The 16,610-nt window shown below is 44.8% G+C and overlaps 1 protein-coding gene across 16 annotated transcripts in view; it reads left to right on the top strand.

Moving 5' to 3' along the window:
* The window catches only part of KCNMA1 (potassium calcium-activated channel subfamily M alpha 1), a 734,101-nt gene that overhangs the window by 599,672 nt on the left and 117,819 nt on the right, over positions 1 to 16,610 (top strand). For 6 of the 16 annotated variants that reach the window (XR_010412485.1, XR_010412484.1, XR_010412487.1 and 3 more), the window contains one exon: positions 7,951 to 8,124. The exons of 6 other annotated variants lie outside the window; for them this stretch is intronic. Coding sequence is in view for 7 of the 10 variants with exons in the window: in XM_064594871.1 (XP_064450941.1) it covers positions 7,951 to 8,124 (174 nt within the window). In the remaining 3 variants the exon portion in view is untranslated. Of the gene's footprint in view, positions 1 to 1,325; positions 1,335 to 4,112; positions 4,539 to 7,868; positions 8,478 to 16,610 lie in introns of those variants that run through there. 4 more of the 16 variants (XM_045878185.3, XM_064594873.1, XM_064594875.1 and 1 more) reach the window with 4 other exon arrangements.

Here is a 16,610-nt window from a genome sequence, read left to right as displayed (position 1 = left end):
TGGACAGAGAACAGACTCTAGGAAGGCAACGGTAGAAGGCAGAATGAGGGAGAGAAAGTGTCTCTGACCCCCGCTCTGATGTGGAATGTTACTCGTAGGCACTGCAGTGGAACTCAGCAGAAAGCTTTTAGGTTCCTAGAAATGAGGATTTGGCCTCTAGGGTATTTTTCCATCCTGGTTCCAGACAAGCAAACAGCAGTTGACTTTAACTTCATCCTGGAGGGAAAGGCACATAATTGTTTGAAATAATTTTATTCTCTTCATTCCCCTTAAAGCTGGTTCAGCTAGTGAAGTGTGTGGTCTCTCACCATGCGTGGCATGGATTGCCGCGGAATCCCAAAGCTGAGCCAGCGTGACAGGGGTCTTGCCCCCGTCTCTCTGTACCCCCTTCCCTCTTGGGCTTCTCATCTCAATGAGGCCTCCGGCTGTGAGGTTAATGTTTGATAACAATCAAAATTGTCCAAATATTGTTCTTCCTAATTAAAAGGCCATAGCAGCCTGTGTTACAGAGGGCAGGATGCAGATGTGTATGTGTAAGGGGTGGTCAGAATAAAGTGAATTATTAAACACGAACATCCCCATGCATACCAGGCAAGTCAGGAAATTGGGGAAGATGGGTTTTGGTTGCAAAGACACTTTGATTATAAGGAGCTAGAACTGTGAATAATGAATTGCAGGGGTTCCTGTGCGTTTGAGGGCATATTGCCTGGCGCCCTAAGCTGGAGAGGGCAGCTCACCCACACAGTCATTGGTCCAAACCCATTAGACCAGGTATTAATAATTCACCCTAGAATGATACACCTCCATGAGGGCAGAGCTGATGACAGTCATTGGTCTTTATCCGCAGCTTCCTAACCCTCCCCTCCCAACCTAGCTCTTCCCCTTCCAGCCCCACCCCCACCTCCCCATTCACCCTGAACATTTCATGCCATACTATCTGGAGAAATATCGAGTGTGGACATTCCATTTCCGGAAATCCTGTGGTAGTATAGTTTAACTTTTGCATTTCTTTCCATTTCTTCATAGCATTCCATCAAGGAAGAGAGTCAAATTCAGCTGTCTGACCAAGGAGCAAGCTCTCAGAATCTACTATTTACCCATTTTTTTCTTCTGTATAACAAACCTGGTCTAATGATTTACATTTTTTCCCCCAGCCTGTATAAGTTTGCCAAAGGGTGGACTCCCAGGGGACAAGTCATGTCTGAATTGATGTGTTTGAAGGAATTTTCTTGAACTTCTAATCATTGACATATTTTTGATTTATTTTTTTTCTCTTTGCTGCCTTGGAATACGGCCCCTACTCTATTTTAACTGCACACTGGTAGTGATATATTGTGAGTAAAACGGGTTCCCAGTAGCCCGGAGTCCAGTTCCCCCTGTCTTTCTCTAGAAGAGATACTTCTTTTATTTTCTGTACAGTTTCAGTTTCCTTTTTTCTTTTGGTATTTATGTTGCATGTAGCAGTGACATCATGCCCCAACTCTCTCATCCAACATGGTCTGCAGAGTAGCCTGGGGCTGGAGACCCCCCAGAGCAGGGAACCCCCCTCCGTTCATCTTCCCATCCCCCAGCCTCTTGCCAGCTTCTGGCACTGTCTTATTTTTCCATTTGAAAATAAGACCTTGACCACAGTGTTTCTCTTGAAGGCCTTGTCTCGGGACCTTTAGGGGACACTGCGTAGGCTGAGGTAATTACTACTATAGCTGTAGATGCCTCGTCAACTGGAGGTCATTGTCATGCTCGCCTTTGATAAATTAGACCTGGTCTCTGCTGCTGAGCTTGAATTCCTATCCTGAAGGAAACACATATGCTACATATATATTCCTATGTTGTGATATATATATATGATATGTACCAGTACTTTGTCTGTAAAAATGAACATTTTTATATATAAGCATAGAGATATTTTATAGAGAGAGCAATGTATTTATTATAATATACGTACCTCTCTATGCGAGGAAGTGCTTGCTAGAGAATTAACTGGACACCAAACTTTGGGATTGTAAGTATCTTAAGCCACCTTACCGGAGACAAGTATTTCCACAGTGGTAATTATTTCCTACAGTCTACGAAGTTCCCTTGCTTTAAAATAAAGTTCTCCTTCCAATCAGTACCCACTGGGACATACCCAGTTCTGCTGTGGGTGTTAGTCAGGCATCTTGGAAGATCCATTTACTTGTTTCAGGTGGAAAAAAATGGCTCAAGGACAATGTTCCTTTTCGTTAGGGAGCCGTGTAGAAGTCCGAACAAGTAAATGTTAAGTCTCTGAGCCCCTAACTTACTCACAGAGTAGGGCCCCTCTCACCCAACAAGATGGGGCCATTTCAGGGCCAGCGTTTCTGCGTGTGACTCCGGGCAATGCTGCTTCAGGGGTACCAGCAGTGAGCGTCCTCAGGTCTCTACTCACGGACTCGCGGGAGACTCCATGGAAAATGAGACCCAGCCTGCAGACCAGTTCAGTCCAGTGGTCCCGGCATCTGGAGATATCCCAGCACTCAGAACTCTCCTTGCCTTTGCACCGTGCAAGGGGGTCATCTGGTTCTGGCTAGTCTTCAGAGTTCGAGGCTCTAGAATGCTCAGTGTACAAACAAAACAAATCAGTGACGTCTTGAGTCCGTCACACAACGTCGCCAAGATGGACTCCGTGGCTCCCTTTATCTGCAGAGCACCGGGAAGGCTGGCTCGAGGGCATGTGCCACTCTCATACCTGCAGAGGCGCCTACTGTACCTCGTGATCCTTCGGAAGCAGACAGGAAAGGGGATGTCAGTCACCAAACAGCTCTGGTGCCAAATGCCTCTGCCTTCCACAGCCGCCGCTTGGTGTGGAAGGCAGGATCCTCTAGTTCTGTTCTGTGTACTTAGGGCCACTGACATTAACTAGCTTTTTCCTTTCCCCTCTTTCTGTTCTTGGAAAACCACCTGGCAGATCTTTCTTCTCCCTGCAGAAGCGAATAGGAGGAATTTGGCTAAGTGAAGACATCATTCCTCATTTACAGGACTGGAAAGAATGCTCGCCGATTCCCAGGGTCACATCAAAAGCATGTCTCAACCCTCTACCTCGGTGGACTTTTTCGTTCCGTGGAGGCTTCTTGTTCTAATTTTAGTTGCTGCTGAGCATGTGAAGAGCAGCTTCAGGGTTCAGGCTTGGAATTCATCCTTCCTTCACTGGGATTGATCTTAAACATGTCATTGCGACCTAAAAAGTATCTGTGAACCGAAAGGCAGATATTTTCTTCGTCCACGCTAGTCTTCCTTTGAATTTGCTCCATTTGAACCTAGAATACTTTTTCTTCGGCCGTTGGAAAACTCCACCTGAGCCTCTCAGTCCTGCGCTGCTTTTCCCGCCCCTTCCAACCCACCCTGGAAATTAAGATCCTGCAGTTGGAAATTGGCTGGCCATTTGGTTGCTGATGCAGGAGGCAGATGGTGCTGAGCACAGGATGGAGTCCAACTCCCTCTTCATTCCAGGCTTGGCTCAGAAGGGCTAACCGGCAGAGATCCTGAGTGTGACAGCTGATTGTCACTTTGACACAGGGAAAGTGCAGTAACCCAGCCACATCTACATCAGCCACTTGAGTACAGGTTTCTTTTCTCGTGATCACGACCCTTGAAAATATAGGAAAAGTGGTCTGAGAGTAGGTCTGAGAAATCCCCCATTTTTAAACACTTAAGAGTAAACAGATAGCTTTGATGATGTCCATTAGGGAAATACTTTCATTTTATCTCTACAAATAGCACTAGGAAGTCCTAATGGAAATATTGGATGAATATCCACTCCCTTGTGGTGAAGGAAAGCACATAGAAGCTTTTTCTCAAATTGTAAAAGGGCTAAGCCAGAGTTCTTTGGAGGAAGGTGAGACCCAGGGTCTCATTCTTGGCAACCACATAACCTCTTTGAATCGGTGGCACCAGTCCAAGAACAAGAACCTTGTGACGTGGGCCAAAGAGAAAACGGAGTCCCCAGAGGCTTATATTTCTGCTTTCCCTGAGTTAAGCTGGCCTATGGGGCCAGTTAATTGAGCATAAAGTTCCAAAAGCCCTAAGACGGAATGACAAGTAGCTACAGTCTTCACACCTACTGGAGACACACTCTTGTCTGTTTCCTGTCTCAGGAAGTGGCAGCACGGCTTTGAGGAGGCCCAGCCAGCTGCTGCTGAACTGGTCCCACTCTGCTGGCCATGGCTGCAGAGCCAACGTGTTTGCAAGTCGCCACTCTTGAACCAACTCCTAGAATTCACCACTTCATCCCCACTGGCCCCTGAACATCCGCTGGGAATTGTAAGAACCACTGAACTGAGATGACACTGCACAGATGTCAATTCTTGGAGGCACACAGTGTCCCTTCCTGCTCCCTTGCAGAGAAAGGCCAGCTAGTTCAGGTAGTCTGTTGACTAGCTGCTCTTCCACACGGATCCACTAGATGTCCTCATAGATCTACTTTGCATTACCATTGAGCTCCTGCGGAAAATTCCTTTTTTCTGAGGCTTGGGATTTGGGAAGAGAGCGTTGGGTGACGATGAAAAAGAAAATCAGCAAACGCCAAAGGTGAGGGGGCACTTTATGTGTCCAGGGAGTAGATTAAGAAACTTATTTCTGGTTTAAGTAAATACTGAAACTTTCAAAGTTGCTCTTTGAAACCTAACCTTGGGAGTTTTAAGTGGCACTCTGATATCTGAAATTAACCTTCTAACCCACATCGGCTCCAGAAAAGGAAACAGTCACGGGGAAATGGAACTAAAACACCAGCGGTTCTGAATATCCGTGATTCGCTAAAACAAAACCGGAGGATTAGGAAGCCAGAGAGTTGAAGGGGACAAGGGGTGGTGTTTTCCAAATCAGGAGAGCCACGACTTAATTTTGATATAATTTTATTTTACAACTTGAGAGTATAATTTTACACACAGTGTCCACATCCTCTGGAATAGCTCCCACCACGTGGGCAAATGATCAAATGTTTTTAGTTAAAGTGCTTGTTCAGGACCCATTTAATGGCCCAGAGGAGGGCTCTTTCTTCCTAGCTGGGACGCACATCCTTCAAGCCTGATGAATCGCTCCACCAGAAGGGAGGTCAGCTGGGCTTACCTGTTAAGAGATCGGGCCCGGAAGTGTGTAGGTGAAGACGTCTAAGAGGTGGGGGGTGTCAATGAAAATGGGACTATTCCAGAAGTAAAGCGAGAGAGCCACCCTCCCAGCCGGTGGCACCTTGGTCTAGACATTGTAATTCACAAAGGTTTGTCAACATGTGGGGCTCAATCATTTTTAACTGTTTCTGTCTTGTCTTTGAGCCTCTCACTGATCATTCTTGCTGGGTTTTTTTTTTTTTTTTTTTTTTTTTTGTGGTGGTGCTTGTTTGTCTTTTGAGATTTCTATTTTGTATTTGGTGTGAGTGTAAAAATGATGACTGGGGAGGAATGACTAGTAATAGCATGTTTGCTTTTTTATGCATATGCTGCTTTGGAATGTGACTGCTTATAATTAACATTTAATCTTCTTATAGCAAATGGTTTTTTGCTGCTTCGATTACCAGTTTCAGCCTGTTCCTGCATGCTAACAATATGAAATTTTAGAACAATGCATGGTCTCCAGAACAGCCAGCAATAACCGTTGCAAACAGTTCCTGAGAGGCACTGGGTTGAAGTTGTGTTTCCACCTGAAGCCCTTATCAAGTACGAGGTTTAAAATCACCCATTATGATGGGCTTACCTCTGACAGAATCGTTTCAAAAGTTATTCTTCCTCATCCGCCCTCCCCTTGTCCTTAAAGACGGTATATATAGAAGAACTCTCTTTCCCTATAAATGTGTCAGATTCTATTATTATATATGAACCCAAAATGGCAGTATGGAAATGAAAACCAGGGACTGTTGCTAATGAGAAGCATAGCATTTCAGAGTTTGATGGGCTTCTCTTCTGCTACAGCATTTGATTAAATTTTTTTCAAAACAATTTATTTACAGTGAAACAAAAAATTATCTTTGTTTCCCTCCTCTGTGTAAATAACAAATCAATATTTCCAGTAAAAGAACCGAGCCAAAAATAAGTGAGCAGTCTACAAGTTGTCCATCAGATCTGGATGAGTGTAAAATAATTTTATTTTTGTGTCTTCAGCTGAAGACTTTTTCCTCTTTCTTGACTTCAACTACTACCGTTTGGGGTGTCTGGGTATTCATACCATACCTTCTAAAGTCTTCCAATTCAAATGCTATAGTGGAACTTTTCTTTTCTTTTCTTTTTTTTTTTTGGTAAAAGCTCAGCTCAGGAATGATGTACCACGCATTGAAGAGGGCTGGGGCTGCATGATGATGATCTGAACAACCAGCTAGCTAGGATGCTAAAAGAACATGTCACTAAAAATGGGAGCCAAGTTTAAACAGGAACGGATCTCTCATTCATCTCCCCCAGTGCCTGTTCTTTACAATCATAATGTTACCCCTGCTTGACAAATATACTGTATGGCAAGTCATAAAGGTCTTAGAACAGGACTTGACCCATTTGAGAGATTTAAACCCCTCTTCCTGGTGACTGTAACATTCAAAGAGGGCAAAACCAGAAGCCATATTTTAAAGTAAGAGTGCAACCATTCTCCACAAAGAAAAAGAAAGGGGGGGGAAATGACTTTGCAAATGGAAGGTGTGGGCGCAGGGAATAACACCTTTCTGGTTCAGGCTTACTATTTGGCTATGATGTTTGGAATAAATACGAGTTCTTCTCCAATCCTGGGAGAGAAGCAGGCTGGTTCATGCTAAGTGATAAGCAAACACGTTTGCCTGTTGTAGCATCAAAATGAGGCACAAAAAAGCTCCTCGTACTGAAATATAAATTGGCTTGAAGGTTAAGGGTGAAGTGTCTTGAGAACCACTACGGTGATGTCCAGCAAGTTTTGCACTTGGTAGGTCAGCACTCATGTTGGATCCCCGGGCAGGCCAGATCCTACGATACCAGCTTTAGAAGAGCTATCAATGCTGCACGCAAATATAAATAAGATATTTTATGTGGGACCTAATTTCTTACTGCATGTTTTATAATCTCTAATCTATTTTGTCCAATATTTTCAGTATAAGAAAAAATTACGAGTAACCGATAGCTCGATGGCTTTCTGGATTTTCAGTGGGTGGGGAGAGAAAAGCAGATGTGATTTTCAGATTCTCCCAGCTTTAAGCAGAAAATACACCCATGAGTAGCTAAATGCATTCCAATAGACCAACATCTCATATGCTTTTGGTGATTTCTTATTTGTGAACTGCCTTTAATGTCAAATACGCAGCGTTAGCCTTGAGTAGCTGCATTTCTTATATGGACAGATTTGGATATTTGTTCTGTCAAGAGTAAATTTAAATTCCTGTAGGCATCATGTAAACTCACTCTGGGGAAGTTCAGCAGAGGCATCCTCAGATTCTATATTAACATGTAATCGTTTCATATCTAATTTGATGAAAACTTGTCCTAGGCTCTGCCTCATGCCCAGAAATGGATGGAAATTAGAAAGCCTACATATTAGATATTTTGCATCTTGCAAAAACCATTTATTGTACCAAATAAGCAATTAATTGATTGGCTGTGTGTTTATTTTGACCTCCTGTATTAATTGCGCCAGGGGAAAAATGTTGGTTACATTTTTGCTGTCTCTAACGTGCTCTTCTTCTCATCCAAGAACCCGATTGTAATCAGCCATGCCTGCTTCCTGTAGTCACCCACTTTACCTGGGGAGAAAAATAATACACAACAGCCTTGGGGGATGATAAAGGCAATTTATATTTTCGCTGCTTTTTTTGATGTACAACCAAACTGTTACCAGCAGTCACTCTGCATTTTTTTTTTTCTGGGTCAAGACTGTTAATGTGAACTAAGACCTGTGTTAAATCCCTTTAGCTCCCTTCTAGCTGCCTTGCTGTGTGTGACCTTGCCATTAACTACCGCTCTTCCTCTCCTCCATCCAACCACATGATGATAGCCAAGATGTCCATCTACAAGAGAATGAGACGGGCATGTTGTTTTGATTGCGGACGTTCTGAGCGTGACTGCTCGTGCATGTCAGGCCGTGTGCGTGCTAACATGGACACCCTTGAGAGAACCTTCCCACTTTCTTCTGTCTCTGTTAATGATTGCTCCACCAGTTTCCGTGCCTGTAAGTTTGACCCCGACACACGGAGTTCCATGTCTGTGCTGTCTGTGGTATCATCCCCGTCTTGTGTTGTGTGCCCTGTGGTTCTTGTGAGTCCGTCCGGCTGATGTTTTCTTCCCAGTGTGACCTTGTATATGGTGATGGATGTCGTCCTCGCTGCCTGTGTCCCTGTGTACCTGCTAGGGAAGGCCTCCCTTCCATTCTGTTAACTCGTTGCGCTTCTGGGAGTGGCATGCAGGACTGTGATAGCAGAGTCTAGTGATAGTCTCCCTCTTTCTCCTTTAAATAAATATAAATGGAAATTAATGTGACAACAAGTCAAATACTGTATTAATACAAAGATGTGTGCAAATGCATATCTTAATATTTGGGTCAAGGCTATCCATTGGATTGGGTTGCAGGGAGGAAGGAGAGGGAACAAGTAAAAGTAGATTAAATTATTAAATCATTAAATTATTTAAATCACTAAATTATTTACAATTATTTAAATCATTAAATTATTTAAATCACTAAATTATTAAATCATTAAATTAGATAGTTTCCAAAATACAACAGGGTTAAGATGAATGTGGATTTCTTTCTTTTATTTTTTAAACTTTGTCTTTTTAACCTGTATCTTGTTCCTCCAGTGCCAGATTGTGTCCTATGTTCTGGAAATGAGTATTCTAGACCTGTAAACCTCTATTGACTGATGCAGTCTAGGGCTTCCCTCAGAAAGCTGACTAATTCAAAGGAGCATTATTTTTTCCCAAAAATAGAATCTCACACTTTAACTAAGGTCTCCTGTAGCAATTGTGATTCCGAATAACAACAAAAGCTATAAGCCGTGAGCTGCCATGATTTCCTGGAGTCCGCTGTACAGGACTTTGAGGTCAGTCTTCTTCGTTCACCCACAAGGTCAGGGATGGTAAAGAACCAAAGGTCAGGGTCTAGCTGCTGGCAACCGGCAATGCTGACCTATACCAGGTTCCTGACACCTCCCTCATCCTGGTCCGCCGCGTGGACTTCGCGGGTATTTTACCGACGGTTGCCCGGTGATATTACTGAATGCCCCAGTGTGCACCCTGAGGTGCTGGGATGCGGGAAACTTGCTGACTGATATGTGCTGGTGTTGGAGGTGGTCCCAGCATGGTGTGCTTGTGGGACAGTGATCCACAGAGGCTCCCGGGGCTGAGGGGGCCCTGACGTCACTGTATGCAGCGGAGTGGTATGCTGGGCCACATGCTGGTGTTTGAACCTGCTGCTCGGGTCTGAGGCACAATCTGGGCATCTAACTGTTGTAGAGTCACTTGGAAAAGTTATAGCTGGGACCAGAGAATCGTCCTTTCTTCTTCACAATTCGCTGTTCTTCCAGAACAGTGCCAAGAAATAGGATTCATTTTTAAAAGTGATACTTAATAGAGGTTGTGTCGAGAGGGATTTTGGACTGTCCCGACCACATTTGCCTAAAATTCTAGGAAGGAAGCTCCTTTCAGATCTTTTGTTCAGATGCCACAGTATGAACCTTTACCCTTTTATTCTCATCGTGAGAATTCTTGCTAGTTCCTATGACGTGGCAAGGAGAACTCGGTTGCAACCGCACAAGGGATTTGTTTGTCTAAGATGTCCGGCAAGACACTAGGTTCAAGACAGGAGCTGGGGGAGGAAGAGCAAAGTGGTGAGCTGTGGTGGCACCGTTTGGCCACATCTTTGACTGATGGCCGTGAACGGAACCACCAGCCACGGGGGTTACCCGTCTGCCTAAGGCACAACTTCTTCTGTTTTCAGATAACCACTAGGCTCTAAAACCTTGGCCAGGAATTCAGTGGAGAAAAGGAAGGAGCCATTTGGGCTGTATGTGGTCGTGTCTTGGCAAGAGCTGCCCATACCAATCACAGTAACATGTGTGTCCCCTGTGTGAGGCCCGTGATACCCAGCGTGTGTAATTTCCATTTCATCCAGGAGAAACCATAATTGGAGGGATTTCTCATCTCTGCAATTTAATCCAAACATTGATGGAGGCCAAGAGAAGAAAAACTTAGGGTGGGATTGTCCCATCCTCTTGGAAACATCCTGTGCGTGAGACTGTTGTCCTTCTCTATCCTCCCAAATCAGCCCCACCGTAGAAAACACGGAGCTTTGGGCTGTATGTGGAAGCGTTAACTGATACTGACAGCTCAAGGGTGGGGGGGTCGCCTCCTCTGTTTCATCAGTTTCCCCGCCGTCCTCTCGCCATCAAAAGCAAGCAGATTTCATCCACCCCTGTGTGAGTCCTCTCACCTTTGACCATTAATAGTAAGTTAGAAAAATCCATTCCAATTTGAGCCCCTTCATGCACCCACGTAAGCCCTTCTCCAATTAAAAAATGTCTATCTCTGCGCAGAATCCCACTGGCAGGGCTCCAATAGCAATCCCTGGGCTTCCCTTGCTGGTGGTGGGCTTGGGTGGTGCCCATTTGACAGAGCTGGTTGACTCAAAGAGCAGTGGCGAGAGTGGGCTTTTCATTAAATATGAGCAGATGTGAAATGTAGAGGGTTTGACAATTAGAAATGGCAGGAGAAGGGCCCTTGAATCAAAGTGAGGTCAGATGGGCGGATCAGATTACTTCTCTTACATTCTTTAGTTGTTCTGAAAATCATTTTGAATTAGTGTCAGGAGAGCCATGATGGGTTTTGCCCTTTGTCTTTTATGCTGGGGCCGTATTGTTTCCCAAGACACTCATTAAAGGTCATTATATTATTACGGAGCTTGCTTTGGTCGCAGTTTCCCAGTTGAGCCAGTGTGCTTTGGAGACTGCCTAATTCATTTCTCTCTTGCTTTTAGTCTCCCTCCTTGCTTTTTTTTTTTTTTTTTTCTCATAAGGGGAAAGATTTCCGTTTTCAAGGGACGTTAAATTGAAACACAAAGTCCCATTATGTGTTTTCTGAAGTGGGAAGAAAAGTAGCTAGTTCCCAGAGGAGTAGTAATATATTAAAAGTGTTCACACAGTTTTAAAAAATCTGCCTTCTAGCAGCAGGGCCCGCCTGCTCAGGGCACCTCTCCTTGGAGGTGTGGCCTGTTACCGAGGATCGGTCATTGCAAAGTCACGTTCTGTTCTGACAGTTGTCTTCTTTTGAACTCGAGAGACGTGAGGTCAGACTGTGCAGACAGAAAGCTCTTCAGGGAAGAAGGACTCCTTTACAAAAGACTTTAAAAAACAGTGTCAGAAAAGTAAAGGACATAGTGACCAGTAAGGATTCATCAAAGACTTATGTTTTTGGCAAGACTGAATGGTTCCTTATGGTAAGCTGGAGTCGGTGCACAAAGCTTCATTTTCCGATCGTCCTGGTTTTGTTTCTACTCCAGATGATCCTGGACGGGAGTACCAGCTCTTCGGAAAGACACTAAGATGATATGGGCCCAGACGTTTTACAAGTAGCCATGTTCTAGGACCATCAAATATTTTTTAAAAAATGATGTCTAGCAACATAAACACAAAAATATAGATGTAGGTTCTAATCAGTTCCGTTTTGCGTCCATAGAATTTTATAAAATAGTGCTTTTTCTCTGTTCAGAATTTTTTCGTGTTGTTTTGGTCTTGCCTGATATCTGATTGCTCAGTCTAATAGAAAGGGACAGTGAAAGTTTGAAGCAGTGACAACATAGGACCCTATTGATTCAAACCTGCCGAGACCTGTGTGACACGAGGCCGGCCGCAAGCCATCAGCAGCCCTGGCATGAACAAATTAATCATGTGCTGGAAGAGAAACAGATCTTTAGACTTGCACTTAGAAATAGTTTTAGCTCAAGTACATGTGCGATCACTCACACCAACCTTTCAATTTACTAATAGTTTAAACCTGCACAATTACATATACCCTTTTGCAAACTACTGTAGCTAATTTTAAATGGCGCGTGACTTTTATTTCGGGTGTAAATCTAATACAAGGAGGCATTCAACTCCAGTGGTTAAGTTGAGAGGAGCAGTCCAATACCATTAGGTTGAAGGGACACATACCAAAATCAGTTTAGTGTGATCTTGAGTCTTGTCAGATAATAAACAAAAATCAGCTTATCCCGAGTAGCCTCTGGTTTGTACGGGCAGAGAATTAACATTGTCAATAGAACTAAAGTCACTCGAGTGAACTAATGGCATTTTGAAGTACATAGAATCAGATACGAGGGCAAGGGGTGGAACTAGCTCTAGGAAAATGTCTATAACAGGACACACCCTATCCTGACAGTCTCCGTTAACTCTTAAAGAGGGATTTGAGTTAATAAGCTGTATTTAAAAATCAACAGCCTATCATTATCTGATTCCTTTTATGTGTAGTTTTGGGTGACGTCCTCAAGCTCCCCCCAAATTGTATTTGTTTATTTTACTTCTGGGCCCTGAAACCAAAGACCCTTCCCACCACGACCATCAGTGATAGAAAGAAAAAGGAGAGCCAAAGGAAACTCAGCCTAAATCAATGTAATCATAGTTTCCCATGCATTCTGTAAGCCCATTCGTTCTGGGTCTGCAATTTCTCCCATTTTTCTTGTGCATGCTGGTTATGATCTGTCTCTTTCTCCTTCCCTACATTCCATGAGAGCAAACACTCAAGCACCTTCGGATTCCACTCTAGCTCTGCGCTAGCCCTGCCCCATGCTCCCTGAGTTGGCCATTCGCACTTCATTGCAGGACGTGAAAACAGGAAGGTAAATAGGGCCAGATAGCCATTTAATCATTCCGAGAGACTAACGATGTACCTGGGAGGGCATCTTCGGGTACTTCTGTTGGTAGTGGGCAAGGTTACAGAAGCCAGTGCCTCTCACTCGATTCTGTGGAAGGCACACAGAATGGGTTGACTAAAAATATGCTTTCCACGTGCTTACACAGGTGACTAAAGTGACTAAAGTGACACTCGAGTGACTTTAGTTCTATTGACAAATCGTTAAATCAGCATTGTAAGGCCAAAATCACGCGTGGGCAAAATCTCCTTTGAAAAGAATCCCTTGAAATGCCTATCTTCAAATGCTTTCACTCATAATAAATAGCTACTTTCTTCAGCTGTCAGGTGAAGTAGCTGACTTGTGTTGGGGACCTCGTTGTGCTCCCCCCAAAAAAAGTATTGTTGAATTCTTTACGGTAAACATGCTATGAAGAGCCCCCTCGTTTAGATGAAGAGGGACCTTCTGAGCAAAAGGCAGCCAACTTTTCAAAAGAAATCCTTTGAAACAGAGTTAGGAGACAAGAAGTAGAAAGGTCAGAAGGAGGAAAGACGGAAGGGTCCCTTGTGTGTACTCCTGTCACTGGAACACCTCCCTTCCCAGGAGTACGACACTTTAATAAGTGACTCAGCTTTTCAAGGACAAACTAGAAAAGACGTCGGCGTGCCACAAGTAGGCTGAGCAGAGGTCCTTCTGCAAGGTGACATGGAAATTATGTTTGCACTTTTACTCTGGACGGTGGCCGGTTGTCACGATACTCAGCCTGACAGCTCCTACCACTGGGCATCAGATTCTCCATCTTACCCCCATGGAGGGGGACGGATGTGGCCAGTTAGCTCTCCATCTCCCCCCTTCCTCCACTATCTCGGGCGACAGATGCCAGGGCCAGTCCGCCTTTCACTTGAGCTCTCTTGTCAAGGCTCTGCCTTGAGCCCAAATCCTGACCTTTACTGTATGGAATAAAGTACTGATGAACAAGCAGAGGTTTGAATTAGAGCAGGCTTGGAGCAAATGTCAAGTCCATCTCTGGCTCCCTCCTCCACCTGCACCAGGAGCCTGGATTAGACCCAGTCTGGAGTTTGCAGTGCCTTAGGCTTTATGGGTCTGGGGAGACATAACTTATTAACAAAGAGTTATTAAATTTTTATCAATTTTACAACACAATGTAAATGCTTCCTATGAATCTACATTGTATTCATTATCATTTAAAGCGTTAATTAAGTCAAAGTTGCATTTAATTTCTCTCTAAATGGGCCTCTGGGAAGAGGCTCTTAGAAACATCTGTGGGAGCGTGCGGCTCGTGGAGACAGGGAATCCCCCAGCCGGCGTTCAGGATAGCCCCCTGAGTTGATTGCCATCGCGTGTCTGTGGTTAATTTGTTGTGATGCGAATGGGCTTCGTCTCAAATTAGTATCAGACCAGTAATGGTGTAAAGTCACTGGCGAGAGTCTTGGGGGGCGGCCGCATGGGCTCTACCGCGTCCTGCCTTCAAGTCTCATCCAGATGGAAATGAGCACTTGATGTGCAACCCGCCTGGTCTCAGTCATGCCCGGGGATTCTCCCTCCTCCTCGGATGGTGCCCATCGCTTCACTCCGATGCTTCCTTCATCTGAGATGGACGTCTGTCATCTGGCCCAACAAATTCAAGATGTTTGCCAGCACACTCATAGGAAAGATCTTAGAGTTTGGGATCTTTGACTCGCATTTAAGCCTAGAAGCAATGAGCCTAATGGGAGCCCTTTTCAGAATGGAGTGAATTGGAGATTATAAACAGATCAGGCGTATCCGTGAGGAGGGACGGGTGAAACTCGCTAAGATTTGCCGAAAAATCCGTTTCCCTTTTTGGGGAGTGGTTGTTTTTGTCTTATCTGAGTAAAGGCCCATTCTCCAGGCAGATCTATTATCTTATTGGCTCTCCATCACGCAGAACCCGAGGCTTCTTAATGTGGTGGTATTAGGTGGCTAGCGCTTAACTTAGATTCCCATGGAGACTAGACTTGGTGTAGCGGCTGATCTTACCGTGTGCAAGGTGAACACAGCAAGGGTGTGTGTGTGTGTGTGTGTGTGTGCCTATATGTGTGTGTGTATGTTGTTAAATTTAACACAGCATTTTCTGCTTTGCAGATGCGGTATCTTTTACAAATACGAATTTAATCCTCATTTTGAGGTAGTAACAGTTTTTTACGGTCGAGGCAGCTGTAAACGGAGGCACCTATAAACCGTGCCATTTACAGATGAAACTAAGGCTCAGAGAGGGTTCGATAACTTGCCTGGGGTCCTGCCTGAGTCCGCAGTTGGGGCTGGGATTCCAGAACAAGCCGGATGGCTCCATGGGCTGTGGAGCTAGTTGAGTTACTCAGATACAAGGTTGAACCGTTGAACCACTGGTCACCCAGTTAGGCTGGAACCTAAGACCTATTCGCAGGGAGAGAATCCTGAAGGGGTTTTGTTCTTCATCTGCAACACAATAGAATGCATTCAAGGTGTTTGATCAGGAAAGGGACCACAGAGGCTTTGTTTTAGCAAGTCTTCCGCTGGCGCGCTGAGGAAGAAGGGGCTGGGCTGGTGAGGCAGTTGGGAGACTCCCCCCTGAGGGTGGGGAAGACCTGAAGAGGAGAGGCTGTGGCAGGAGGAGGTGGAGGGAGCTGCTCTGAGTTGCCCTAGGAAAGGAAGGCGTGATCTACAGCCGCCAGGACTCTGCAGCTGAAGCACATTATCCATATGCAGATCTGAGAAGTTCAAATCTTTTTAAAGAAAGTTTAATTAATGGCTCTGAAGTAGTTGAGTTGCATTAGTTAAATTTCTTGAGCTTAATTCTCCCCAGCTGACCCAGCCGTCGTTGTGATTCCTGTTTGGGCTCAGTAGAGTTTTCTTCGATTGGAGGGGAATTTAAAGCCTCAGCTGAGACTGGAGACCTACCAAGCTGCATCCATTATCCCCAGTCTTGGGGTCTCCTCCATCTATTTTCTTTTTCTAACCCCCATTTCTTCTTCCTGCCTTGTCATCCTCCCCACTTCCAATAAGACTCACATCTTGAGTGTGTTGACAGGGACAGAGGCAGGCAGCTCCCAGCTGTTACCACAAATGCTCTTGGCCCAGGCTGGACAGCAGAAACAAGTGGGTGCCACGGCGGGGACATGTGACCAGCCCCGAAGGTCTTGGCTCAAGCTGCACGTGGTAGCTTCAGCTAGAGCTCATGAAAATTATTTTTCAAATCCCCGTGGCTGGCAATGAGACCTTTCTCCTCCCGTCTTTCTCAGGGAGACAGCATGTCTCCTTACATCTATGGAGGAAACAAATAATAAAGTCCTTCACATCCCATCCACTGAAAATCCACTGTAGTTTCCAACCACTTATCCTACTCCGGTGGAAATACAAAACACATTTCCTGTGAAGTACTGCCACACAGAGTCCGAGGAAGTCACGTGGCATATCTAAGTACCACGGCACAATTTTCTTTTCCTTTTTATTTCTCTGTGCACAAGACCTTTGTACTCGTTGTGACTGTACGTTGGCCAAACGTGGCTGTGGGATTTGTACACACCGTGACCTCAAAGGGTCATTAAAATGGCGTGGAAAAGCACTAGAGTCCTGGGCTCCTGGACTTGCCGAGAATGCCAGCTTCTGGAACTGGAATGAGGCAGAATGCGCCCACCCAATTGGCCGTGCACTGTTTCTTCTCTCTCCAGGGCTTTCTCCCAAACCAGTATGGTGAATTTCATAGATAATCAGGGAATCTTCCATCCCCACATTTACTTATAAGGGTTCTGCTTCCCCAGTCAGCCATTTTCCCAAGAGGAAACTGTGCAGAAACAAGT

Source organism: Mirounga angustirostris, unplaced genomic scaffold (assembly GCF_029215605.1).
Source record: "Mirounga angustirostris isolate CCGP_5_RB_7025 unplaced genomic scaffold, mMirAng1.0.hap1 SCAF_6, whole genome shotgun sequence".
Classification (NCBI taxonomy): domain Eukaryota; kingdom Metazoa; phylum Chordata; class Mammalia; order Carnivora; family Phocidae; genus Mirounga; species Mirounga angustirostris.
Note: the sequence above shows the minus strand (reverse complement) of the source record. Positions and strands in the feature narration are given on the sequence as shown.